General features: G+C 50.8%; 1 protein-coding gene and 1 long non-coding RNA gene across 8 annotated transcripts; one reads left to right on the forward strand and one right to left on the reverse strand.

The window, feature by feature from the left end:
* Positions 1-9,809: 9,809 nt before the first annotated feature.
* On the forward strand, positions 9,810-16,102 carry LOC117093670 (leukocyte immunoglobulin-like receptor subfamily A member 4). The gene is given in 9 exon segments (XM_033229119.1): positions 9,810-9,942; positions 10,099-10,134; positions 10,322-10,606; positions 10,767-11,066; positions 11,608-11,736; positions 11,739-11,903; positions 12,131-12,433; positions 15,558-15,608; positions 15,758-16,102. Coding segments are annotated over 9 exon segments (1,497 nt in total). The 5' UTR covers positions 9,810-9,908; the 3' UTR covers positions 15,952-16,102.
* A 396-nt stretch (positions 16,103-16,498) lies between these two features.
* On the reverse strand, positions 16,499-25,708 carry LOC117093700. 7 transcript variants are annotated; one of them, XR_004441199.1, is made up of 5 exons: positions 25,447-25,708; positions 25,272-25,352; positions 23,425-23,578; positions 22,287-22,389; positions 16,499-18,002 (listed from the first exon to the last, which is right to left on the reverse strand). It is a non-coding gene; the product is annotated as an uncharacterized LOC117093700 (long non-coding RNA). The 7 variants fall into 7 exon arrangements; XR_004441204.1 differs by lacking the exons at positions 25,272-25,352; positions 25,447-25,708 and adding exons at positions 20,757-20,890; positions 24,653-25,216; XR_004441200.1 differs by lacking the exon at positions 25,272-25,352.
* Positions 25,709-26,763: the final 1,055 nt, after the last annotated feature.

The following is a 26,763-nucleotide window of genomic DNA, read 5'->3' on the forward strand; positions in this document are numbered from 1 at the left end:
TTCACGTTCTTTCCCCGTTTAAAATTGGTAATTTGTCATTTTGCTATTGAGTTGTATCAGTCCTTTACATATGGATATTTAATCAGATATATGGTTGGCAAATATTTTCCCCCATTTTATACTTCCCTTTTCGTTATCTTGATTATTTGCTTTGAAGAAGCCTTTCGGGTTGATGTAGTCACACATATTTATTTTTACTTCATTTTTTTTTGCCTGGGATTTTGGTGTCATATCAAAAATATTGTCACTGAGACCTATGTCAAGGAAGTTTTCCCTGTATTTTCCTCTAGGATTTTTCTGGTTTCAGGTCTTTTGTTTAAATTCTTAATCCATTTTGATTTAATTTTTTTGAACAGTGTTAGATAATGGTCCAACTTCATTCTTTTGATGAGAATATCCAGTTTGTGCAATATAATTTATTGAAGAGGCTCCTTCATTGGGTTTTTTTTTTTTTTTTTTTTTGAGATGGGAATTTCAATCTTGTTGCCCAGCCTAGAGGGCAATGGTGCAATCTCGGCTCACAGCAACCTCTGCCTCCCAGGTTCAAGCGATTCTCCTGTCTTGGTCTCCTGAATAGCTGGGATGACAGGTGACCACTGCCACCCCCAGCTAATTTTTGTATTTTTAGTAGAGAAGGTGTTTCACCATGTTGGCCAGGCTGGTCTTGAACTCCTGACCTCAGGTGATCCATCTGCCTTGGCCTCCCAAAGTGCTGGGGTTACAGGCGTGAGCCACCATGCCCGGCCATGAAATCTTTACAGAAGAGGTTGCTTCCTGAAGGGGTAGAGAGGAAGCAGTTTTATTTTTCAAGCAGTATTGGGGTCATTGGTGCCTCTTGAGCGGTCATTGTGGAAGGAAAGACGTGAAGGTTAAGAGGCCCACCTGAAGTGGGGAGAGAGAACAGACCGTATTCCTTGCTCTTCCCCGTGGTGCCGATTTTTTTTTTTTTTTTTGGAATTGCAAAGAGACATCCCCAAAACCGATGGAATCAGACCCCAGTTTGAAGACTAGAATAAGAGGAATCTTTTATTCTAAGGGACAGGGAGGTTGGGGAACTCATGGAGAGTGGTAGTTCAAAGTTGAGTTTGCTCAGCTGCTCTTGAGATGAATACCTTTAGCAAACTCTAAATAAATCTGGGATGTGATTCTCCTATTTATCAAAGGCAGAATGTCATTGTGTGTGTGTGTGTGTGTGTGTGTGTGTGTGTGTGTATGTGTGTGTGTGTGTGTGTTGAGACAGAGTCGTGCTCTGTCATCCAGGCTGGAGTGCAGAGGCACAGTCTCGGCTCACTGCAGCCTCCACCTCTGTCTCAGCCTCCAGAGTAGCTGGGATTACAGCCCTGTACCATAAGCCCGGCTAATTTTTATTTTTTATTTTTAGTAGAGATGGGGGTTTCCTATGTTGGCCAGGCTGGTCTCAAACTCCTGACCTCAGATGATGGGCCTGCCTAGGCCTCGCAAAGTGCTGGGATTCCAGGCGTGAGCCATTGCGCCGGGCCCGTTCTTGTTTTCAAAAGCTCACTCATTTCTGAACTTCTGTGCCAGCGACTTCCTAGGCAAGGAAATGCCAGATGTACCTTTTCTTGCACTCCAGTCCACTCCGGATGTATTTTGTCTCCACTGGTAACTGTGGCCGTTGTGTTGAGGAAGGAACAAAAGCAAGAAAGAGATTCTCTGAGCAGGTTTCTATGAGCACCAGATTGTTGCCCTGGTAGGGGCAACTGCAGGAACTGAAAGTTAATCTCCCCTGGGTATGACACCCACCGTTACTTTCCTCAAAATCTCACTTTCCTCCCCAAGGAAATACGGCTCCCCAGATGAACCACCATGTGGGTTTGGGGATGTGAAAAAGGGAAATGAAAGAAAAGGAATATTTATGATTTCAACCACACCGGGAACTCAAGGAACTTGCTGTAGCCGACTCGAGAAAGAGAGGCCAGGCTAAATTTGGAGAAAAAAGAGATACACAAGTCCCATTTTTAGAATCCAAGAGGCCTGGAGTTTGTATTATGATGATGATTGTTGTGTTGTATTTTTTTTAGCAGCAACACTCATAGAAAGTACTTGGACACCTTGGGGTCTGTGTGTAACGTTGACTCCAGTTGTGGTGAGTGTGGAAGCTCCTATGTCAGGATTCTCGTTTTAGGGAAAATCACTACTGGTCTGGATTTTTTTTTTTTTTTTTTTTTGAGACGGAGTCTCGCTGGTCACCCAGGCTAGACAGTGCAGTGGTGCGATCCCGGCTCACTGCAAGCTCCACCTCCCGAGTTCACCCATTCTCCTGCCTCAGCCTCCCGAGTTCTGAGTAGCTGGGACTACAGGCGCCCGCCACCATGCCTGGCTAATTTTTTGTATTTTTAGTAAAGATGGGGCTTCACCGTGTTAGCCAGGATGGTCTCGATCTCCTGACCTCGTGATCCGCCGCCTCGGCCTCCCAAAGTGCTGGGATTACAGGCCTGAGCCACCGGGCCCAGCCTGCTGGTCTGAATTTAACTCCAGACAGCTCTTTTTTTTTTTCTTTTTTTTTTTTTTTGAGACGGGAGTCTCATTCTGTCACCCAGGCTGGAGTGCATGGCACGATCTCGGCTCACCGCAAGCTCTGCCTCCCGAGTTCAAGCAATTCTCCTGCCTCAGCCTCCCGAGTAGCTGGGACGACAGGCACCCACCACCATGTCCAACTACTTTTCATATTTTTAGTAGAGACAGGGTTTCACCATCTTGGCCAAGCTGGTCTTGAACTTCTGATCTCGTGATCCACCTGCCTCGGCCTCCCGAAGTGCTGGGATTACAGGTGTGAGGCACCGCGCCCGACCACGGACAGGTCTTTCTAACCAGAATCATCACCTGGACTTCTGAGGCTTGCCGAAAAGATGAATCCTCTTCTCACTCACTTGATTAAAAAAAAAGTTGGGTCCGGGCGCGGTGCTCATGCCTGTAATCCCAGCACTTTGGGAGGCTGAGGTGGGCGGATCACCTGAGGTCACGAGTTCAAGACCAGCCTGGCCAACATGGTGAAACCCCATCTCTCCTAAAAAAAAAAAAAAAAAAAAAAAAACAGGCCAGGCGTGGGCTCACTCACACCTGTAATCCCAGCACTTTGGAAGGCCGAGGCAGGCAGATCATGAGGTCAGGAGATTGAGACCATCCTGGCTAACACGGTGAAACCCTGTCTCTACTAAAAATGCAAAGAAATTAGCCGGGCGTGGTGGCAGGTGCCTGTAGTCCCAGCTGCTCGGGAGGCTGAGGCAGGAGAATGGCGGGAACCCGAGAGGTGAAGGTTGCGGTGAGCCGAGATCACGCCACTGTACTCCAGCCTGGGTGACAGAGCGAGACTCCATCTCAAAAAGAAAAAAATTAGCCAGACATGGTGGCATGCGCCTGTAATCCCACCTACCCAGGAGGCTGAGGCAGGAGAAGTACTTGAACCTGGGAGGCGGAGGTGGAGTTTGCAGTGAGCTGAGATCGTGCCACTGCATGCCAGCCTGGGAAACAAGAGTCAGACTTCATCTAGAACACACACACACACAAATATATTTACCAACGTGCATAGAGGTGATCCTTGTTCCCATCTTCTTCCATCTCCAGAGGCAGTCAAGTATCTCTTCATTCTGTTTCCTCTCAGAGATACCCCATGTATGTACATTTCTCCACATGCTGTCCTCTGAGACTCATGGCTGTATTGCAGATAAGTGTTTTTATTTCTCACTTTATTTATGTATTGATTTTCAGTGAACAATGTATTGCACACGTCGATGTCCATACGTCTGTTTGCACACCTGGAAATACAGCTCTATACCACTTTTTTCATTTCCTCATTCTCAAATACATTTTAGACATACTAGGAACATTTCCGCATTTTTTGGTATCAAAATACCCCAATCATCTGCTCCTATATTGGGTAATGTTACCTTTCTGGATCCTCCTCTTGCTCTTTGTTCAGTTTTTACCTAATCTGTCACATCCTCACAACATTTTTCTTTTTATGACAAACTGGGTTAAGTGATCTTTGCCCCTAATACTCACTGCTTTTTTTTTTTTTTTTTTTTTAACACAGTCTCCCTCTGTCACCCAGAATGGAGTGCAGTGGCAAGATCTTGGCTCACTGCAATCTCTCCCTCCTTGATTCAAGTGATTCTCCTGCCTCAGCCTCCTGAGTAGCTGGGATTATAGGTGCAGGCCACCATGCCCAGCTAATTTTTGTATTTTTAGTAGAGACGGGGTTTCACCATGTTGCCAGGCTGGCACTGGTATTTTTTTTAATAAGGACAACACACATTCCAAGACCTCTAGGTAGCTTAAATTTTGTCCATTTATCCCTCTGTGTGTTGTTTTTAAATAATAGTTAACCTCTTTTGTATTTTGCTTAATTCATCTGACTTTCTCCATTTCTACCATAAATGAATGAACATTGCAAGGTTTTGTTCACTATACTGTTTCTTATTCCTGAGAAAGTTACTTGGAATCTATGACTAGTCTCTCATTAATTGTAAAACAAAACAGATAAATGGACAGAAGAATAGATAGTGAGATTATTACTTGGATTATTAGTAGTACTATTAAGTTGAACCAGAGAATGCGGAGAGCTGAGTGAGCTACAAAAAAAGAAAAGGAAGCTGGGCGCAGTGGCTCATGCCTGTAATCCTAGCAGTTTGGGAGGCTGCGATGGGCAGATCACCAGGTCAGGAGATCGAGACCATCCTGGCTAACACAGTGAAGCCCTGTCTCTACTAAAAATACAAAAAATTAGCTGGACGTGGTGGCACGTGCCTGTAATCCCAGCTACTCAGCAGGCTGAGGCAGGAGAATTGCTTGAACTTGGGAGGCAGAGGTTGCAGTGAGCCAAGAGCACGCCACTGCACTCCAGCCTGGGCGATAGAGCGAGACTTTGTGTCAACAAAAAAAAAAAAAGAAAGAAAAGGAAAGGCAGTCACAGCCTTTGGCTGATTCACATTCTGGCCCTGGGACACCAGGAGTCCTACGTGCAGATCTATGGATTCCGTATTGACAGCGATGCATTACTAGAGGTCAAAGGGTGAGGCTTGGGTTTAGCTAATTTTGAGACTAATCTGAGACCAGCGAAGAGCAGAGTTAAGCATCCCAGAGGCTGGAGATTGTTGTCCTCTGTCCCTGAGTTGTTGTAAAAACCAAACCCGCAATATCTCTGCAGCTGAGAAGTGGTCTGTGACTTCAACAAGGCCCAGGAACCTGAAACATTTGAGGAGGGGACCATAGGGTTCTAAGCCTGAGCTGGGAGTTGAGGTCAGCAAGGATCTCATACAATTCCCCATGAGAAGGGAGGAGAGTGTGAAGGAGCCAGGAAATGGTGGGTTACACACGCTGGTGGGGGACTGATGGTGAGTTACACACCCTGGGCGGGGACAGGGACACAATGGTGGGTTACACGCCCTGGTGGGGGGAACAACGGCAGGTTACACGCCCTGGGGGGGGGACACAACGGCGGGTTACACGCCCGGTGGGGGGGACACAACGGCGGGTTACACGCCTGGGGGGGGGATACAGTGGCGGGTTAGGGGGATACAACGGTGGGTTACACGCCCTGGTGGGGGGGATACAACGGGGGTTACACGCCCTGGTGGGGGGATACAACGGCGGGTTACACGCCCTGGTGGGGGGGATACAACGGCGGGTTACACGCCCTGGTGGGGGGATACACGGCGGGTTACACGCCTGGGGGGGGATACAACGGCGGGTTACACGCCCTGGTGGGGGGATACAACGGCGGGTTACACCCCTGGTGGGGGGGACACAACGGGGGTTACACGCCCTGGTGGGGGGGACACAACGGCGGGTTACACGCCCTGGTGGGGGGGATACAGTGGCGGGTTAGGGGGATACAACGGTGGGTTACACGCCCTGGGGGGGGGATACAACGGGGGTTACACGCCCTGGGGGGGGGATACAACGGTGGGTTACACGCCCTGGTGGGGGGGATACAACGGTGGGTTACACGCCCTGGGGGGGGGATACAACGGTGGGTTACACGCCTGGTGGGGGGGATACAACGGTGGGTTACACGCCCTGGTGGGGGGGATACAACGGTGGGTTACACGCCTGGTGCGGGGGATACAGTGGCGGGTTAGGGGGATACAACGGTGGGTTACACGCCCTGGTGGGGGGGATACAACGGTGGGTTACACGCCCTGGTGGGGGGGATACAACGGTGGGTTACACGCCCTGGTGGGGGGGATACAACGGGGGTTACACGCCTGGGGGGGGGATACAACGGCGGGTTACACGCCCTGGTGGGGGGATACAACGGTGGGTTACACGCCCTGGTGGGGGGATACAACGGTGGGTTACACGCCCTGGTGGGGGGCATACAACGGTGGGTTACACGCCCTGGTGGGGGGGATACAACGGTGGGTTACACGCCCTGGTGGGGGCATACAACGGTGGGTTACACGCCCTGGTGGGGGGGATACAACGGTGGGTTACACGCCCTGGTGGGGGGCATACAGCGGCGGGTTACACGCCCTGGTGGGGGGGACACAACGGCGGGTTACACGCCCTGGTGCGGGGGATACAATGGTGGGTTACACGCCCTGGTGGGGGGATACAATGGTGGGTTACACGCCCTGGTGGGGGGGATACAATGGTGGGTTACACGCCCTGGTGGGGGGATACAATGGTGGCCTGGCTACTCATGCCCCGCCTCATTCTTATTCATAGGAGTCTGATATGGTTTGGCTCTGTGTCCCCACCCAAATCCCACCTTGAATTGTAATAATCCCCACCTGTCAAGGGTGGGGCCAGATGGAGATTACTGAATCATGGGGCAGTTTTCCCTGTACTGTTCTCGTGATAGTGAGTGAGTTCTCCCGAGATCTGATGGTTTTATAAGGGGCTTCCCCCTTCGCTCCACTCTCATTCTCTCTCCTGCCGCCCTGTGAAGAGGTGCCTTCCACCACGATTGTCAGTTTCATGAGGTCTCCCCAGACATGTAGAACTGTGAGTCAGTTAAACCTCTTTTCTTATAAATTACCCAGTCTTGGATAGTTCTTCACAGCAGAGTGAGAACAGACTCATACAGAGTCCCTGATCCTCTCAACCATCCTCCACCAAGAATAGACCCACAGTGAGGAATAACTGGAACTCCCCTTTCCGGAGTATAGATGTGTAAACACCCATCCAGGGCTTCCAAGGTGAGTGTGGCCTGTCTAAGCCCTCAGCAAATGTTCCATTCTGTCTACTGACCATCCCCCTCTAGACTCTGCCATGGAGAATCTCATCCCAATGACCGTGCTGCCTTGATCCTGGTGGTCTCTGGGGGATGCTCATTCAGGCTCAGTACAGCCAGAGAAGGCCCCAGATGGCTTCCCTCATGAAAACTCAAGATGGGTATGGATTTACTACTTACAGTTTGCAGAACCTTGGAGAATCTGCAGCAAAAAACAGATAGGGCCGGAAGAATCTGGAGGAGCTGGAGGCATGTTCTGGGTGAACAGCGTGCTGCTGCATTCAAGAGGACTGTTATTTTTTTCTGGTGCAGGTTGTGCAAGAAGGAGTTAATCTCACAGCTGCAAGGGTGTAACGTTGGGAGGGTTTGCTTGTAAAGGTGGTCCTGAGCTGGCATCTAGTTCCTAAACATGGCTCCTGGAATGTTCCCTATGTTCCTAAGAGATAAGCTGGGGTGTGTGACTGCAGCACTGAATTCTGCTGTGTCTTGACTAGGCTGTTTCTGCAAACAGTGTAGCTCACTGTTGATGAGCTAGTTAAAAAAAAAAAAGCTGGTGAACACCAGCTTTTCCCTGGTTTCCCTGTGACTGACCCTTATGCCTATATGGTCCCCACCTAATAACAACCTTAAACATTGAGTCTTAAGCAGGTTTGCCTGGAACCAACACTTCACATGTTTGGTACATTCATTCATTCATTCATTCATTTATTTATTTGGTACATTGATTGATTGATTGATTGATTGATTGATTGAGACAGAGTCTCACTCTGTCGCCCAGGCTGGAGTGCAGTGGCCGGATCTCAGCTCACTGCAAACTCCGCCTCTTGGGTTCACGCCATTCTCCTGCCTCAGCCTCCCAAGTAGCTGGGACTACAGGCACCCGCCACCTCGCCCGGCTAGTTTTTTGTATGTTTTTTCACCGTGTTAGCCAGGATGGTCTCGATCTCCTGATCTCGTGATCCGCCCGTCTCGGCCTCCCAAAGTGCTGGGATTACAGGCTTGAGCCACCGCGCCCGGCCTATTCTTAATCTTAAATATATTTTGGTAAAGTTTTTTTTTTTTTCCAAAAAGGTAAAAAGAAAAATTATTCTTCTAGAAGGATAAAATGGACACAAGTTTTTATTTAGCTTACTATTAACAAGGGAATGGGAAAAATATTAATACTGAATTCAAAGAATAATCCAAAGAGCAGACATTTATAGGCTGGTAGTGTTTAAGGGGATTCAAAAATGAGGCTAATTTTTGTTATTTTTAGTGTAGAGATGGGGTTTCATCATGTTGGCCAGGCTGGTCTTGAATTCCTGACCTCAGGTGATTCACTCGCCTGGGCCTCCCAAAGTGCTGGGATTACAGGCGTGAGCCACCGTGCCCGGCCATAGAATTGATTTTTAAGTGTGTTAATTCTACCCACAACACCACAGCAACATCTGCCTATGTAATTTCTAGTCGGCTATCTTCTCAAATATACCGCATGCTGTCCATCTCCCCCATGCACATGATCTTACAAAGAACACTTCTCCCAGAGATGACTCAGAAATCAGGCCTGTCCCGAGGGGATGGGTGCAGCTCCTACTGTCCAGGAGCATCAACTCTTCCAAACTTAGCATCTGCCCAAGGTGGTGGCTGGCAAGGCGGAGTCCAATGTGACCTCCCACTCACGCGTGGGACAGATGTTCAGGTGTGGCAATACCACACACAGCCTGTTTTTCACACACACACAGGGGAGATGGAGCCTCCTCCGTGGGGAGGCTCCGAGAGGGAAGGAGGAGCCGTTAGTCCCTCTCACCTGGAAGGGACTGAATCAGGAAGACCCCGGCTCTGTTTGCTACATCCTGGCCCTTGGTGAGAAAAGGACAGAATAGATAGACGCAGCCAAAGTGAGGGGAGAGCTCATTTCTGTCTGTAATATCTCCAGAGAGCCTGGTGTGCACCCCCAGGACAAGCCCTGGGGAAATGAGAGCTGGGCTCCTGGGGAGGGGCAGTTCCTCTTTCTGCCCCTCATGGGCTCCCACCAGGAAGCAGAGATATGGCAGTGCCCATCTACAAACATGGAAGAGGGGGAACCACAGCGTCCCACCTTCACCTGGATCCCTGGTTCTTCCCTGTCTGTGAGGAACCTGGACTTCCTTTGCTGTGCCACATAGAGGTGGAAATGTCCTTTTTTTTTTTTTTTTTTGAGGTGGAGTTTTGTTCTTGTTGCCCAGGCTGGAGTGCAGGGGCGTGATCTTGGCTCACTGCAACCTCCGCCTCCTGAGTTCAAGTGGTTCTCCTGCCTCAGCCTCCCAAATAGCTAGGATTACAGGCTTGTGCCACCACGCCTGGCTCATTTTTGTATTTTTAGTAGAGACGGGGTTGTGCCATGTTGGCCAGGCTGGTCTGGAACTCCTGACCTCAAGTGATCCACCCACCTTGGCCTCCCAAAGTGCTGGGATTACAGGTGTGAGCCACGACACCCAGGCAAAAACGTCCTTCTTAATGACCCCCTTGTGAGTCCCCATTTGTGTCTGGTGTGCACCCCCACGACAAGCCCTGGGAAATGAGAGCCAGGCTCCTGGGGAGGGGCAGTTCCTCTTTCTGTGGGGCTGCTGATGGGATGACCTCGTGATGGGGAGGACCCAGCCTCCGTGTGCCTGCACACCTTGTGTCTGTCTGTCTACGGGCACCGTGCTCACATCTGCCTGCCCAGCCAGGGCCAGGAGGAGGAGATGCCATGACCCCCATTCTCACAACCCTGCTCTGCTTTGGTGAGATCTTAAGAGGGGGAGGAGAGACCCTAGTCTAGGAGAGAGACCCCAGTCCATAGCCAGGCCCTGGGCAATCGACCTCCCAGGGGCTCAAGGAAAAGAAGAAGACCTGCTCAGGCTTTGGGGGCAAATCTCTCACAGGGAACTCTCTTCCAGGGCTGAGCCTGGGCCCCAGGACCTGCCTGCAGGCAGGTGAGTCTGTCCCTGGCTGTCCTAGATCCCTCCTCCTCTCTGGGGACAAGGGACCACCCCCGGGCAGCTGGGGGTGGAGACAGCAGTTCTGGGCTGACTGATGGGGATGACGGGGGGGTCCTGGGGCTGAGAGCTGGAATCTGAGGGTGGGGGACATCTTCGGACCGAACCTGTGATTTCCTTCCAGAGAACCTACTCAAACCCGTCCTGTGGGCTGAGCCAGGTCCCGTGATCATCTGGAGAAAGCCCGTGACCATCTGGTGTCAGGGCACCCTGGAGGCCCAGCTGTACCGTCTGGATAAAGAGGGAAACTCAATGTCGAGGCACATGTTAAAAACCCTGGAGTCTGAAAACAAGGTCAAATTCTCCATCCCATCCATGATGTGGGAACACACAGGGCGATATCACTGTTACTATCAGAGCCCTGCAGGCTGGTCAGAGCCCAGCGACCCCCTGGAGCTGGTGGTGACAGGTGAGAGGACACTCAGGGGTCCCAGCCCCAGGCTCTGCCCTCGGGAAGGGGGTCAGCTCTCAGCTCCCAAGGGGATGCCCCTCTCACAGCCCAGCCTTGTGGGATAAAGTGGGAGGTGTGAGCCCCACGTAAACACAGCTGTCCTTTGCTCTCCTGAAAGCCTACAGCAAACCCAGCCTGTCCGCCCTGCCGAGCCCTGTGGTGACCTCAGGAGTGAACGTGACCCTCCGGTGTGCCTCACGGCTGGGACTGGGCAGGTTCACTCTGATCGAGGAAGGAGACCACAGGCTCTCCTGGACCCTGGACTCACACCAACACAACCATGGAAAGTTCCAGGCCCTGTTCCCCGTGGGCCCCCTGACCTTCAGCAACAGGGGTACGTTCAGATGCTACGGCTTTGAAAACAACACCCCGTACGTGTGGTCGGAACCCAGTGACCCCCTGCAGCTACTGGTGTCAGGTAAGAAGCCGTAGCTCGTGGCTGGGCACAGTGGCTCAAGCCTGTAATCCCAGCACTTTGGGAGGCCGAGACGGGCGGATCACGAGGTCAGGAGATCGAGACCATCCTGGCTAAAATGGTGAAACCCCATCTCTACTAAAAAATACAAAAAACAGCCGGGCGAGTTGGTGGACGCCTGTAGTCCCAGCTACTCGGGAGGCTGAGGCAGGAGAATGGTGGGAACCTGGGAGGCGGAGCTTGCAGTGAGCTGAGATCCGGCCACTGCACTCCAGCCTGGACGACAGCGCGAGACTCCGTCTCAAAAAAAAAGAAGCCGTAGCTTTTCCTTACACAAAGTCAGGGCACCAGGTGAGCTGTTGGGAGCTTTACCCTCCGGCTAGCCCACGAAGAAGAAAAGATGAGGGGAAGACAGGGGCCCTGGGGACACAAATACAGGATAAAAAAAAACAAGGACACTGGAAACCCTAGTGAGGAAGGCTCCAGAAGGAAGGGGCGCAGGAGGAACCAGCCCCTCCGAGTCCCGACTCGTCTTTTCCTCCAGGCGTGTCTAGGAAGCCCTCCCTCCTGAACCTGCAGGGCCCTGTCCTGGCCCCCGGAGAGAACTTGACCCTCCAGTGTGGCTCTGATGTCGGCTACATCAGATACGCTCTGTACAAGGAGGGGGGTGATGACCTCCCCAGCGCCCTGGACAGCAGTCCCAGGCTGGGCTCTCCCAGGCCAGCTTCACCCTGAACCCTGTGAGGGGCTCCCACGGGGGCCAGTACAGATGCTACGGTGCACACAATGTCTCCTCCGAGTGGTCGGCCCCCAGCGACCCCCTGGACATCCTGATCGCAGGTGAGGAGCCCAGCGGGTTCAGTCAGGGACCCAGGCTCTGCACAGGTCCTGCCGGGGGAGCCCAGGTGGTGATGGCTGGGATGGGGGCGGGGGGTTCCCAAAGGAAGGAAAGAGACAGGGGATGGGCGGGGAGGGGAGACTCAGACTGAGGGTCCCAGAGAGAGGCCTGGGGGTGGCTCAGCTCAGAACAAGGTGGGGCAACCTTCACTCATCCTTCTTGCCTCTAGGACAGATCCCTGACAAACCCTCCCTCTCAGTGCAGCTGGGCCCCACGGTGGCCTCAGGAGAGAAGGTGACCTTGCTGTGTCAGTCATGGGGTCCGATGTTCACTTTCCTTCTGACCAAGGAGGGGGCAGCCCATCCCCCACTGCGTCTGAGATCCACTTACAGAGCTCAGCAGTACCAGGCTGAATTCCCCATGAGTCCTGTGACCTCGGCCCACGCGGGGACCTACAGGTGCTACGGCTCACGCAGCTCCAACCCCTACCTGCTGTCTCACTCCAGTGAGCCCCTGGAGCTCATGGTTTCAGGTGAGGGCCCTGACCCTGTCCTCTCTGAGCTCGAAGAGGTTCTTGGAAATGAAAAAGGAGATCTTCCAAGGGCATGTCCGTCCGTCTGTCTCACTTGCCCACTCCTCTTCTTCCTCCATCAGCACCAGCCTCTCTGAGCCCTGAGCCTCTCTCAGCTTAGGTCCTGCCCCCAAGAGAGCTCAGGACACTAAGGAAACAGGAGAGTGAAGGGGGAGGGTCCACAGGGGAGGGCCCAGCCCATGGGAGGGTGGAAATACACAGGAACCTCCCTCCCAGGGGAGGGTCTAGCCCAGCGGAGTGTGGAAATAGATGGGGCCTTCCCACTCTGGGCTCCCACCCCTGAAGTCACAGTAGGGTAAAGAGTGGAGAGGGCTGGAAGGAGGTGGGGGTGAGCCTCGGAGGAGATGAGATTAGACTGAGGTTGGAAGACAGAGACCCCACACGCCCCCCTCCTGATGTCTCCATCTCAGAATCAACGTCTGGGTGTCCCAACCTCTAAGTCCTGACCCCAATGGGAGATGAAAGCGCCGTTACTCTGACCCAGTATAATATTCTAGACTCGTCTCAACCTTATCTCCAATATTCAGGAAAGGGAGCAGAGGGGAGCGTGGACGATAGGGGCATGGTCCACGTGGCTTCCTGGGGCTCCAAGGATGGAGCAGGTGTTCCCTCTGTGGTGGTCAGCGGGAGGGAGGTGTCCTAGGACCAGGCAGGAAGGAGCGAGCAGCGATGATGGGTGGAGGAGCTAGGTCTGTCCTCCCCTATCTGAGCAGGATTTGGGGTCCGGGGTTCCAGGCCTGATGTGGACAAGGGGAAGACGCTGGGGCTGATGTTTATATCAGCCATAAAAAATTGGAAATTTCACTTTTATATTTCCAAATTGTAAGCCTCTCTTTCTCACCTCAACTATGAATATGTATGTAGTTACATATATTTTTTAAAACAAATATCTAAAGCTACATATACACATGTATCTACAATCATTGTATTCATCTGTTCTCACACTGCTGTAAAGAACTACCTGATGGGCCGGGCGCGGTGGCTCACGCCTGTCATCCCAGCACTTTAGGAGGCCGAGGCGGGTGGATCATGAGGTCAGGAGATCGAGACCATCCTGGCTAACATGGTGAAACCCCGTCTCTACTAAACATACCAAAAAAATTAGCCGGGCGAGGTGGCAGGTGCCTGTAGTCCCAGCTACTTGGGAGGCTGAGGCAGCAGAATGGCGTGAACCTGGGAAGCGGAGCTTGCAGTGAGCTGAGATCGCGCCACTGCACTCCAGCCTGGACAACAGAGTGAGACTCTGCCTCAAAAAAAAAAAAAAGAACTACCTGAGGCTGGGCACGATGGCTCATGCCTGTAATCCCAGCACTTTTGGAGGCCAAGGCAGGCGGATCACCTGAGGTCAGGAGTTAAAGACCAGCCTGGCCAACGTGGCGAAACCCTGTCTCTACTAAAAATACAAAAATTAGCTGGTCATGGTGGCGTGTGCCTGTAATCCCAACTACCCAGGAGGCTGAGGCAGGAGAATCTCTGGAACCTGGGAGGCAGAGGCTGCAGTGAGCTGAGATCACACCACTACTCTCCAGCCTGGGGGACAGAGAAAGACTCCGTCTCAAAAACAAACAAACGAACAAACAGAAACCTACTTGAGACTGGGTAATTTATAAAGGAAGAGGTTTAACTGACTCAGGGTTCCACAGGAAGCATGGCTGGGGAGGCCTCAGGAAACTTACAATCATGGCGGAAGGTGGAGGGAAAGCAGGAACGTCTTCTATGGCTGGAATAGGAGGAAGAGAGAGAACAGGGAGGTGTTGCCCATTTTTAAATAACAAGATCTCATGACAACTCACTATCACGAGAGCAGCAAGGGGAAAGTCGGCTCCCACGAACCAGTTACCTCCCACTGGGCCTCTCCTCCAACATTGGGGATTAAAATTAACATGAGATTTCAAAGGGACACAAATGCAAACCATGTTAATCACATATATTTTATAAGAATATATGTACTATGGGCCGGGCACGGTGGCTCAAGCCTGTAATCCCAGCACTTTGGGAGGCCGAGACGGGCGGATCACGAGGTCAGGAGATCGAGACCATCCTGGCTAACATGGTGAAACCCCGTCTCTACTAAAAATACAAAAAAAAAAAAAAACTAGCCGGGCGAGGTGGCGGGCGCCTGTAGTCCCAGCTACTTGGGAGGCTGAGGCAGGAGAATGGCGGGAACCCGGGAGGCGGAGCTTGCAGTGAGCCGAGATTGCGCCACTGCACTCCAGCCTGGGCGACAGAGCGAGACTCCGCCTCAAAAAAAAAAAGAATATATGTACTATGTACCTGTACAGACACAAACATATATTCAAGTATTCATTCCTATGCTTAATATTTTTCATCTTTTTTATATTAATTTGTTTTTATTTTTTATTTTACTTTAAGTTTGGGTATGTTTTCAAATATTTGCTTTCACCTTCCAATCTGGGTTCATACTTCAAAAAAGCAGAAATGATGTTTTTCTGTCCCACTCAGTCATTATCATTTAGAAAAAAAATACATTTTCATATTTAAGTATATCACATTGTTGGTGTTCCTAACTAGATGAAGAATTAGTTAACAAGACAGTAAACGAATGATGAAACCACAGGAGAGCTGGCTGAGGCAGCACGCAGCAGGGGCCGTCGCAGCCTTCAGTCCTTGTACTCCTGACTTTCAAGAGCGGCTGAGGACCAACTCCTCATCCACAGAGACTGGGTCCTCATCCACTGAAAAATGGAAATTTCTATCTCTGGGGGAATTAGTTTTTGTGTTCTTGTTGCACAAGATTGCACATCCAAGACAGCACACAAGAGCTCAATTCTTTCTAGTTGGGAGATCATTCTTCTGAGTCCTGAGCTCTTGGGCTCCAGTAAACGTTATTCCAAAGTGACTCAGGCACAAGATCTGAATTCCCAGAGCACAGAGAGGTTGAAAAACCCAATGACATACCAGGGGAGGCCTGCTAGAGCAGAGAATGTGTTCACTAAGGATCTACATAAAGCCACGCCATGAGAGATGGAGGAATACAAGAAAGCAGAGCCCAGGGGACAGGCTCTTCAGCTTCTCACCAACATCCTTGTTCTTTGATTTTTAGGAGCAACTGAGACCCTCAATCCAGCACAAAACAAGTCAGATTCCAAGACTGGTGAGTGAGGAGAGGCTCCCAGTCATGGGGCTGGGCACAGAGGGTCAGGTCCTGTCAAGGGGAGGTGGGTACCCTGGGTGGACATCCAGGGGTCCCAGGTAATTGTGATCTGCCCTGACCTCTGTGACCTCTTTGTCCACCTTCCCTAGTCCCACACCTCCAGGATTACACAGTGGAGAATCTCATCCGCATGGGCGTGGCTGGCTTGGTCCTGGTGTTCCTTGGGATTCTGTTATTTGAGGCTCAGCAGAGTCAGAGAAGCCCCACAAGGTGCAGCCAGGAGGTGAACAGCAGAGAAGACAATGCACCCTTCAGAGTGGTGGAGCCTCAGGAACAGAGCTGATGATCCCAGGAGGTTCTGCAAGACTGGGGCAGCAGTTGGGGAAGTGTCTGCTGAGAATATCAAGGGGAAGAAGCATGGGTCAGGCGCAGGAAGATGTCTGGGTGTCTGTAGAAGATGCTTCCTCCATTAAACTGTGGTGCTCTCCTCCTCATTGTTGACTCTCCTTGACTGCCCCTCCCTTCCTTTTTCTTCCCTATGATGTAAGGCTTTGCCCCTATGGTGAGTTTGGGTCCGCCCCTCTGTGACCTCATACTCTGCTCCACTTTCAGGTAATACATCTTTCTTTATTTCTAGCTAGTGCATTTTCTGATGTGTATTACTGGGACTATCTCTTCAGCTCATAACATGGAATTGCTTTTGATAATTAAATCCACGTGCAAAAATCAGATTTGCATTTGCAAAATTTAAGTTTAAAGTGATGCCCTACCACCTGTCACTCTTCATCTGTAGTTTCTCTAGAAATACAGTCACTAGGAATCAAAAGAGAGGTGTCCGATGGAAAAGCCTGCTGTTATACCCATAGACTGGCTTCCTGAACAACGACAAAAACGTTTTTTAAAAAGCATTTATTTGTGGAATTTGTTGATGACTGTGGTATAAACACTCCCTTCATGGGCAGCTTCAAGATTCTCACATGACTACACCTCCCCTGACCTGCTGTCACACCCCAGTCGGAGCTGGTGGTCTTGGGTTGGTCTTGGGTGAAAGGTCCTGACCCTGTCCTCTCTAAGTTCGAAGGTTCAGCTGAGGCCCTGCCCCCAGGAGTGCTCTGGGCAGAGATGGAGTGAAGGGGGCTCTGAGGGAGGCTCAGCCACAGAGGAATTCGCCCCTCAGAGGAGAAGAGGCCAACAGGGGTTCTCCCTCTTCTCCTTCACCTGGAGTCCAGAAGGTGCTAGGTGGGAAGAGGGAAGGTCTTGGAGAGGCCACGGGCAGATGGAGGGGAGAGCTTTGAGTGGAGGTGGTGACTGCAGGATAGCTCCAATTCCCCAGTCCCTTTCTGTGCTCATTCCCAGGACCTTCAGGGATCCCAGCCCCCAACCCACAGGCTCCTCCTCCACACTTGGTGAGTCATTGAGGCCTCTGGGCTCGGAGAGAGGGTGGCCTTCCGCAGGGCAGTCCTGAGTCTCCCAGAGGATCCCATTCCCCTCAAGGACTCAAGCACCGGCTTCCCTCCAGAGCCAGAGGAGGGGCCACAGGCTCCCAGGGGCTCAGGCTGGGCTGGTGCGGGCAGGGGTCGAGGCAGAGGGAGAAGTTGGGGCCCAGCCTGGGGAAGGAGCAGCCAGGCTGACGTGGGGAGCAGGGCAGTCCCAGCCCTCACCTCCCCGTCCTGCCCCAACAGGCCCTGAGGACTAACCCCTCAACCCCATGGGGTCAGGCCTCCACAGTGGTGAGTAAGGCCAAGGGCCTTTGGGTGGGAGGTGGGCGGGGTCCCAGGGAGGAAGGGCTGAGTTCCGTCATCAGTTTGAGGCCCCTCTAGAGATGGTGACGTGGACAGGCCCCTCCCCTGCCTGGGCCTCAGTTTCTCCAAGTGTAAAGGCGAGAGGCCTCCGGGTGGGAACATTCCTTTCAGCTCTGACTCCCAGCTGGGACCTCCTGGGAGAGGAGACCTCCCAGGGAAGCCTCCCAGGACCCCATCATAGGAGCCTGTCCTGTCCCACCTGCAGCAGTGACGGTGACCTGGGGCAGGGGAGGGGAGCAGAGGCTCATGTGTCCGGAGGGTCTGGGGTCCTCCCGAGCCACCCCCCTCCCCACCTAGGGAAAACCAGAGCCAGACCCAGGGAAAAGCAGTTTCCCTTCCTGTGGGTCCACAGCTGTGGGGACCTGGACGGGCAGCAGCAGGCTCTGAGCCACCACATCCGTGTATCTCTCTGTCTTGGAGGGCCCTGTGGTCTCCTCTCCCACAGCTGGAGCCCCCAGAGCAGGCATCACGATGTTCGTGCTTCTCTGCCTCAGTCAGTGATGGAGGGAGAAGGGGCTACCAGGTTCTGCACGAGCCTCCCTCTTACTCCAGCCCCTGGGCTGTCGGGGTTGGGGGGCACAGTCGTTCTGGGCTGAGGGTGATAAAATAGAGAGGGGTTTTGGACTAAGCTGGAGAACCAGGAGTGAAAGAGATCTTGGGATCCAGTCTCTGGTTCCATTTCAGGAACCATTCCTTCCCCAAACCCTCCCCATGGGCTGAGACAGGCTCTGTGATCACCTGGGAGAGGCCTGTGTGTCTGGTGTCAGGGGAACCTGGAGGCCCAGGAGTACCGACTGGATAAAGAGGGAAGCCCAGGGCCGGGTGCGGTGGCTCACGCCTGTAATCCCAGCACTTTTGAGAGGCCAAGGTGGGCGGATCATGAAGTCAAGAGATCGAGACCAGCCTGGCCAACATGATGAAACCCTGTCTCTACTAAAAATACAAAAATTAAATTAGCTGGGCGTGGTGGTGGGCGCTTGTAGTCCCAACTACTTGGGAGGCTGAGGCAGGAGAATCGCTTGAACCTGGGAGGCAGAAGTTTCACTGAGCCGAGATTGTGCCACTGCACTCCAGCCTGGTGATAGAGCAAGACTCCGTCTACAAAACATAAAAAAAAAAAAAAAAAAGAGAGGGAAGCCCAGTGCCCTGGGACAGACAGAGCCCAGTACAGCCTGGAGACAGGCTGAGTTCTCCTATCACATCCATAACAAATGAACATGTAGGATGACATTACTGTCACTATTTCAGCCCCAGTGACTTGTCAGAGCTCAATGACCCCCTGGAGCTGGTGGTGACAGGTGGGAGGACACCTTGGGGTCCCAGTCCTCAGGAAAGGGGTCTGCTCTCAGGGGTCTCTCCCTCACAGCCCAGCCCTAAGGGATAAGGTGGGAGGCTTGAGCCTCAGAGATCACACTGCCGCGTTCTCTCCTAGGATTCTACAGCAAATCTACCTTCTCAGCCCCCCTGAGCCTGTTGTGACTTTAAGAGAGGACCCTCCAGTGTGGCTCACAGCTGCAATGGGACAGATTGATTCTGACTGAGGAAGGAGAACTCAGTCTCTCCTGCACCCTAGACTCTCAGCAACACCCTAGTGGACAGTCCCAAGCCCTGTTCCCTGTGGGCTCCATGACCCTCAGCCACAGGTGGGTGTTCAGACGCTATGGCAATAACAGGAACACCCTTCAGGTGTGGTCGAACCCAGCGACTCCCTGAGGCTCCTGTTCTCAGGTGAGGAAGTTGGAACACCCTTCAGGTGTGGTTGAACCCAGGAACTCCCTGGGGCTCCTGTTCTCACTGAGGTTCCTGTTCTCAGGTGAGGAAGTCGGAACACCCTTCAGGTGTGGTTGAACCCAGGAACTCCCTGGGGCTCCTGTTCTCAGGTGAGGAAGTCGGAACACCCTTCAGGTGTGGTCAGAACCCCAGGGACTCCCTGAGGCTCCTGTTCTCACTGAGGTTCCTGTTCTCAGGTGAGGAAGTCAGAACACCCTTCAGGTGTGGTCAGAACCCAGGGACTCCCTGGGGCTCCTGTTCTCAGGTGAGGAAGTCGGAACACCCTTCAGGTGTGGTCAGAACCCCAGGGACCCCCTGAGGCTCCTGTTCTCACTGAGGTTCCTGTTCTCAGGTGAGGAAGTCGGAACACCCTTCAGGTGTGGTCAGAACCCAGGGACTCCCTGGGGCTCCTGTTCTCACTGAGGTTCCTGTTCTCAGGTGAGGAAGTCGGAACACCCTTCAGGTGTGGTCAGAACCCCAGGGACTCCCTGAGGCTCCTGTTCTCACTGAGGTTCCTGTTCTCAGGTGAGGAAGTCGGAACACCCTTCAGGTGTGGTTGAACCCAGGAACTCCCTGGGGCTCCTGTTCTCACTGAGGTTCCTGTTCTCAGGTGAGGAAGTCGGAACACCCTTCAGGTGTGGTCAGAACCCAGGGACTCCCTGGGGCTCCTGTTCTTAGGTGAGGAAGACCCGTCTTAACCCCAACCGTTCTTTGAGGCATCAGACAGGTTGCTGTGGATCTCACTCCCAGGCAAGCCCCAAGTGTGAGGGTGGAATGAGGGGAACAAGGGCTTCTGGGGCCAGAGACATAGAGTGTAAGTGACAGTGAGATCTGCAGAACCAGAGGAGGACAAGGGATGTATCTGACTAAAAACTAAACTAAAGGCAGGTAGCCCGGCGCCTAGGAACCAGACCCGAAACCAGGCCTGGGCCTGCCTGACCTAAGCCTGGTGGTTAAAATTCGACTCCTGACCTAGCAACTGTTGTTATCTGTAGATTCCAGACATTGTCTGGAAGGACATTGTGAAACCTCCCGTTCTGTTCTGTTTCACTCTGACCACCGGTGCTCTGCTCGCAGCCCCTGTCACGTACCCCCTGGCTTGGTCCATCAGATCACGACCCTCTCACACAGACTCCCTTAGAGTCGTGATTTTAAGACGCTAGCCTGCGGAGGCTCCCAGCTGATTAAAGCCACTCCCTTCACTATCTCGGTGTCTGAGGGGTTTTGTCCGTGGCTCGTCCTGCTATACATGAAGAAACATCAGGGCACGGTGGTTCACACCTGTAATCCCAGCACTTGGGGAGGCTGAGGCAGGAGGACCGCTTAAGCCCAGGAGTTCGAGACCAGCCTGGGCAACATGGTGAGACGTCCTCTCTACTGAAAATACAAAAATTAGTGGAGTGTGGTGGCACACGCCTATAGTCCCAGCTACTTCAGGGGCTGAGGTGGGAGGATCACCCACCTGAGCCTGGGAAGGTTGAGGCTGCAGTGATCCAAGATCGTGCCACTGCACTCCAGCCTGGGGGACAAAGTGAGACCCTGTCTCAGAAAACAAAAACAAAAAAATGGCTCTGACCTTTTCAAAAGTATCAAGGTCAAGCAAAGGCACCACGTAGTGGAGTGCGAGCCTGTTGCCTGTTGCTCTCAGGCGCCATCTACTGGATCGCAGCCAAACGACAACACCCAAAATCACTACTCAATTCTACCCGCCTAGAAGAAACCAAGAACAAGAATTCATCAATGCCTTAGTTGTCTGAAAACTTCCAGAAATAAAGCCAACAGACTATACTCGATTTATACCCTTGCAATGAAAGGAATAGCAACCCTCCAAAATGAGAAAAAAATCAGGGAAATAACTCCAAGTATCTCCAAACCAGCCCACGAACTCCCCAGAAATTGTCCTTAATCAGTATGAATTGTCTCAAATGACAAACGTAGAATTTGGAATGTGGATCGCAAGGAAGATCATTCAAATCAAGAACAAAGTTGAAACTCAATCCAAGGAACCCAAGCAATCCAGTAACATGATTAATGACATGAACGATTACATTTTAAGAAAGACCCAAACGGAACTACTTGAGTTGAAAAATTCACGACATGAATTTCATAATACGTGGAGAAGCGTTAACAGCAGAATAGACCAAGCTGAGGAAAAGAATGTCAAAGCTTGAAGACTTGTTTGAATCAAATCAGTCAAATTTAAGAAAAAATATTTTTAAAAATGAACAAAATCTCTGAGAAATATATTATCTAAAGAGATCAAATATATGACTTGTCAGCATTCCTGAAAGAGGAGAGAGAATAAGCAACTTGGAAAATATATTTGAGGATATAGTCCATGAATATTTTCCTAAACTCGCTAGAGAGTTTGACACACAAATCCAAGAAACATAGAGACATCCAGCCAGATATTATATATAAGATGACCATCCCCAAGGTACATAGTCATCAGATTTATCAATGTAAATGCAAATGAAAAAGACCTTAAAGGCAGCTAGAAAAAAAGGAGAGGTCACCTACAAGGGGAGCTCCATCAGCTGAGAAGCAGACTTCTCAGTAGAAATCTTAGAAGCCAGAAGAAATTGGAGGCCTATTTTCAGTGTCCTTAAAAAAAGTAATTACATGGCTGGGGGCAGTGGCTCATGCCTCTAATCCCAGCACTTTGGGAGGCCGAGGCAGGCGGATCACAAGGTCAAGAGTTTGAGACCAGCCTAGCCAATGTGGTGAAACCCCATCTCTACTATAAATACAAAAAAAAAAAGTCGGGCATGGTGGCACGCGCCTGTAGTCCCAGCTACTCAAGAGGCTGAGGCAGAAGAATCACTTGAATCCAGGAGGTGGAGGTTGCAGTGAGCTGAGATCACTCCACTGTACTCCAGCCTGGGCGACAGAGTGAGAATCCGTCTCAAAAAAAAAAAAGAAAAGAAAAAGAAAAATTACAACTAACATTTTATTTTCATATTCTGCCAAACTAACTCCAATTAATCATGACTAATAGCTATTAGTAACTTACAGTAATTTAAACATTTCACAAGTGTTTTTCTGAGATCATCTCAAATCCCCATGTGAACGCTGTCACTGTACCTACAGATAAAATGGTAATTACCTGTCAGCAAGGAGATGACCTCATGGTGTCCCAAAACTTTATCTCTGGGATAAGGTGCCCCTTTTGCACAGACGCACAGCTGTGATGATGGCAGCAGCTACTTCTGCAGCAAAACAATGGCATTTGGTAAGTGGACCTAATTTTTTAGGTTCAGATGCTCATTCTTAGAGGAATGAAATGTTTATCATAAAAATATGATGTGGACATATAATTCGTTTTATCCCTCGGAGTAAAAACTGAACAACAACAACAAACAAAAAACAAAACAAAACAAAAAAAAAACAAGAAGCAGGGATATTTTCTCTGAGACAGAATCACCCAAACTCTCACCCCAGGGATGCCTGACATCTCGTCTACCCTCTCTGTCATAGCTGCATTTGAAAAGTCTCTCTGGACGAATACACCAGACCTCACAGTCTTTGTAAGAGGGTGAAGAGCATGTTTCACTCTTGGCTCCTGCTTACACTCCTGTTGTCTAACGGAAGCTGCTACTTCGGACATTTAGAAATATCTGTGGTGGCAGCATGTTGTGCTTTGGTTGGTGATGCCAGTGAGTTTCTGAAAACTTTCTGTGATGAGTACAAAACCATAAACCTTCATCACTTTTTTGATAGGTCCTGGGGAGCAGTATGCACTTTATTCCACGGATGATTTTACGTCTATAGAAAATTTCTGGGCCGGGCGCGGTGGCTCAAGCCTGTAATCCCAGCACTTTGGGAGGCCGAGACGGGCGGATCACGAGGTCAGGAGATCGAGACCATCCTGGCTAACACGGTGAAACCCCGTCTCTACTAAAAAATACAAAAAACTAGCCGGGCGAGGTGGTGGGCGCCTGTAGTCCCAGCGACTCGGGAGGCTGAGGCAGGAGAATGGCGTAAACCCGGGAGGCGGAGCTTGCAGTGAGCTGAGATCCGGCCACTGCACTCCAGCCTGGGCGACAGAGCGAGGCTCCGTCTCAAAAAAAAAAAAAAAAAAAAGAAAATTTCTGGATTAAGCGTGAAGAATGGAAACTCTCTCTTCCATCCAGAGAAATAAAAATATCTTTTTGATATAAAGTGGCTACACTTTTAAGGATTAGGGAGTAGAAATAATTAGAGAATATAAGTATTTTAAGTCTAAATATGACTCTGACTGTTACCAGAGGTCAAAGTGCTTTGATAGCCCACAGGCTTTGTACCTGCTCCCAATCCATTGTGATGTAGAGCTAAAGCTTCTCAGAGTTGTCATTGCACTCGGTTCATCAGCAGTGAAAGCTTGTTCTGTTCTGACTGCTAAGATCTAAGTCGTAAGAGCTGTGGGATGGGAATTTTCCTGTTACTCTCCCAGGAAGTAAAATATGCCTCATTTATTCTCTAATCTAATCAAGATCACTTTGATAAAGAAAAGGAGAAGGTCTTTTCTTTTTCATGAATTCTTGTTTTTTAAGGGCACATGGAATCTATAATCCCAGCTGATCTAAAATTCACAGATATTTTCTTGTGAATCTCTTTCTTTTATTATTCCCTTTCTACATTTATTTAGTACAATATAAATTCATCTGTAAGATTCTTCTCTGATTCCAGAGACCACTCCCCTCTTCTTTTTTGGATTTATTTATTGGTCTGTAATACAAATTTGCTAAATTTATGCTATTTGTTGTGACAAAACATTTTCTTCCTAAGAAGTCTGAACCTGTTTGTGTGCATAAATTAGTGTTCTTTTCTTGCTCTCCCACTTTTCTCCCCATTCTTTATAACTCTGGAACCAAACTTATTGATTATTATAAATTCTTTCAGAAATTACCTTGATTTTCTAAAGTACCTATTTCTTTTAACTAATCTGTACTTTACCAGCATTCCAATAGTTCCCAAATTTTAGTACTAGTTAAATCACATTGTAATCCACTAACTTCTTCATTGTTTGAGTAAATAAATACAATATTTTTCAAAATAAAGACAGTTCTTGCTTTGATAAATCTAATTTATTTAGACAATATCTACATTTTAGAGAATTATAAAATTTTCCATCAAATTAAATATCTTTTCTAGGATTACAGGCGTGAGCCACCTCACCCGGCTTTTGGATGTTGTTGTTGTTTTAATGTTACTCTATTTTTTTAGATTCAGGTGCTACACACGCAGGTTCCTTACATGGATGCATTGCATTCTGGTGTCTAAGGCACGCATTACCCATATAGCTCACCAGATTTTATGGGGGAGGCAAAGGGGACACTTCCCCATCCCCAAGAGCCTAAATAACATTTCTACATGGGGCCCAGGTGAAAGTCTTTGCAGGATCCCCCAGCTTGGGTGGGTTCAGCTGTCACCCAGGGGTCCAGAGCAGGGACTGGTAACCCAGGGGCCTGCCGGTTGGAGCGGGGGTCTCACCTGCTTGTCCGTCGCTGAGCTCCACCACCAGCCAGGGAAAGATGAAAGCGCCAAGAGTAAAACTTCTGGTTAGTATGACGGCTCTGCAGCATTAGCAGCTGTTTATCGTTCCGGCCTCAGTGTGACCGCTCTTGGAGCCCTGATCACAGACTGCCCTGTCCTCGCTGTCTCTCCACCTGTCTCAGCAACCTCTCGCTGTCTTGCCCAGTGCCACCTCTCCGTGTCTCTCACCCATTGCCACCCCTCCGCGGATCGCTGACTGTCACCATCTCTGCTGTCCAGCCATCTCGCCTCTCTGCTAATTGTCCCTGCCTCAGCTGAAAGTCTCTCTGCCTCTCATTCGCTGTCTTCATCATCCTTTCCTTGGTCACTAGATGATGTGGGGAAGGTGAGCTCCCAGATTGGGACATAGCCCAGGAGAGTTCTTGGCTTTGCCTAAGAAAGAATTTAGGCGGGGTGGCTCACACCTGTCATCCCAGCACTGTAGGAGGCTGAGGTGGGTGAATCACTTGAGATCAAGAGTCCGAGACCAGCCCTCCCAACACGGTAAAACCCCCTCTATACTAAAAACTGCAAAAATTAGTAGGGCGTGCTGGCAGATGCCTGTAATCCCAGCTACTTAGGAGCTGAGGCAGAAGAATCCCTTGAACCCCGGAGGCGGAGATTCCAGTGAGCCAAGATAGCGCCATTGTACTTCAGCCTGGGAAATAAAACGAAACTCCGTCTCAAAACAAAAAATAAGCAATAAATGGGCAAATAAAACAAAATAAAATTTAAGGGTGAGCTAGTGTTACCTAACCCCTTGAGGGTTACGCCAACGTCTCGTCAAGCGGCCATGCACAGCAGCAGCAGCAGAGGTACTGCTCCTCAGGTAGCAGGGCTGCCCCGCAGGCAGTGTGCCCAGAACAGCCGCTCAGAAACACAGCTGCAGTCACTCTTGTACCTGCTTTTAATTATAGGCAAATTAAAGGGCACGTATGCAGAAATTCCTAGAGGAGGGTGGTAACTTCCGGTCAGTGGGTCTTTGCCTTGGAAAAGGGCGGTAACTTCCGGGCGTTGCCATGGCAATGGTAAACTGAGATGGCCACGCTGGTGGGCGTGTCTTAAGAACAGCGACTTCCACCCTCCTCCCCCCGCCCTGTATTAGCTAGTTCTCAAGCTGCGGTGGTGTCTGCGTCCCCGCCTCCGAAGTCCCACATCCTACCTCAGAACTTCTGAGAAAGCCTTTTCCCCTCCCACCCTGGGTTTTCCCATCCGAATAAGAAGGAGCTGCCTGGAAGTGACCCCCAGAGCCCTTTAATTTCTGACCTCCTGGGGCATCTGGGTTGTGGCTCATCCTAGACCTGCCCCAGTCTCCAACCCTCCCTTGGGTCTGGTCGGCTCCTACCAATAACTATGTGTTGCAAGGGTTAGAAAGCCAGGAGAGGCAGCTGCAGGTACGTGTAATTGTATCCATCAGTGCTGGGGTCTGAGATTCGTGAGATGAAGCCACAATATTAGGAGAAAGCAAAGATTTGTAAAAACCCCACTGGTTTAGAATCTCCCCTGTCTCATGTATCACACAAAGTGGTTGAGGTTTTCTACTAAAAGCAACACCCAGCACAGCTATGCATGACTCCCGGGCCCCGACCCTGTCCTGCAGGATGGGTGATGAGTAGAGGAAGGAGCACAGGCTGGGTCAGGAGGAGTTGGGGTCCAGCCCGACTTGGACACGGGGAAGATGCTGGGGCTGATGGAGAAGGAAGAGAGGCAGGCAAGTTGGAGAGAGGACAGACGGACGCTCCCTTGGCAGCTCTTATTTCTCATTACCAAGAGCTCCTGTGGATGACCCCTCACTCACACCTGCGGGGTCCCTGGGTCCTCTGAGGACAGGAAAGGAGGCTGCTCAGGCCTCAGTGGGATCTGACTCTGATGAGGCTGGAGTCCACCAAAGATCTGCTTCTTTAGAGAGAAGCACCCCAGCTGTGGGTGCTGCTCACACGGTCCGTCCTGTGTTCACCTGGAGGCCTCTGTGCTCCGGGAACTCCTGAGAGTAAGGAGGGGCCGTGCACCTGCTCCCTGGATGAGTTAGGGAATTAGTCAGAGCACGGGTTGTGTGTCATTCATTTCTA

The sequence above is a fragment of the Trachypithecus francoisi genome, unplaced genomic scaffold (genome assembly GCF_009764315.1).
Source record: "Trachypithecus francoisi isolate TF-2019V2 unplaced genomic scaffold, Tfra_2.0 Lachesis_group12, whole genome shotgun sequence".
Lineage (NCBI taxonomy): Eukaryota > Metazoa > Chordata > Mammalia > Primates > Cercopithecidae > Trachypithecus > Trachypithecus francoisi.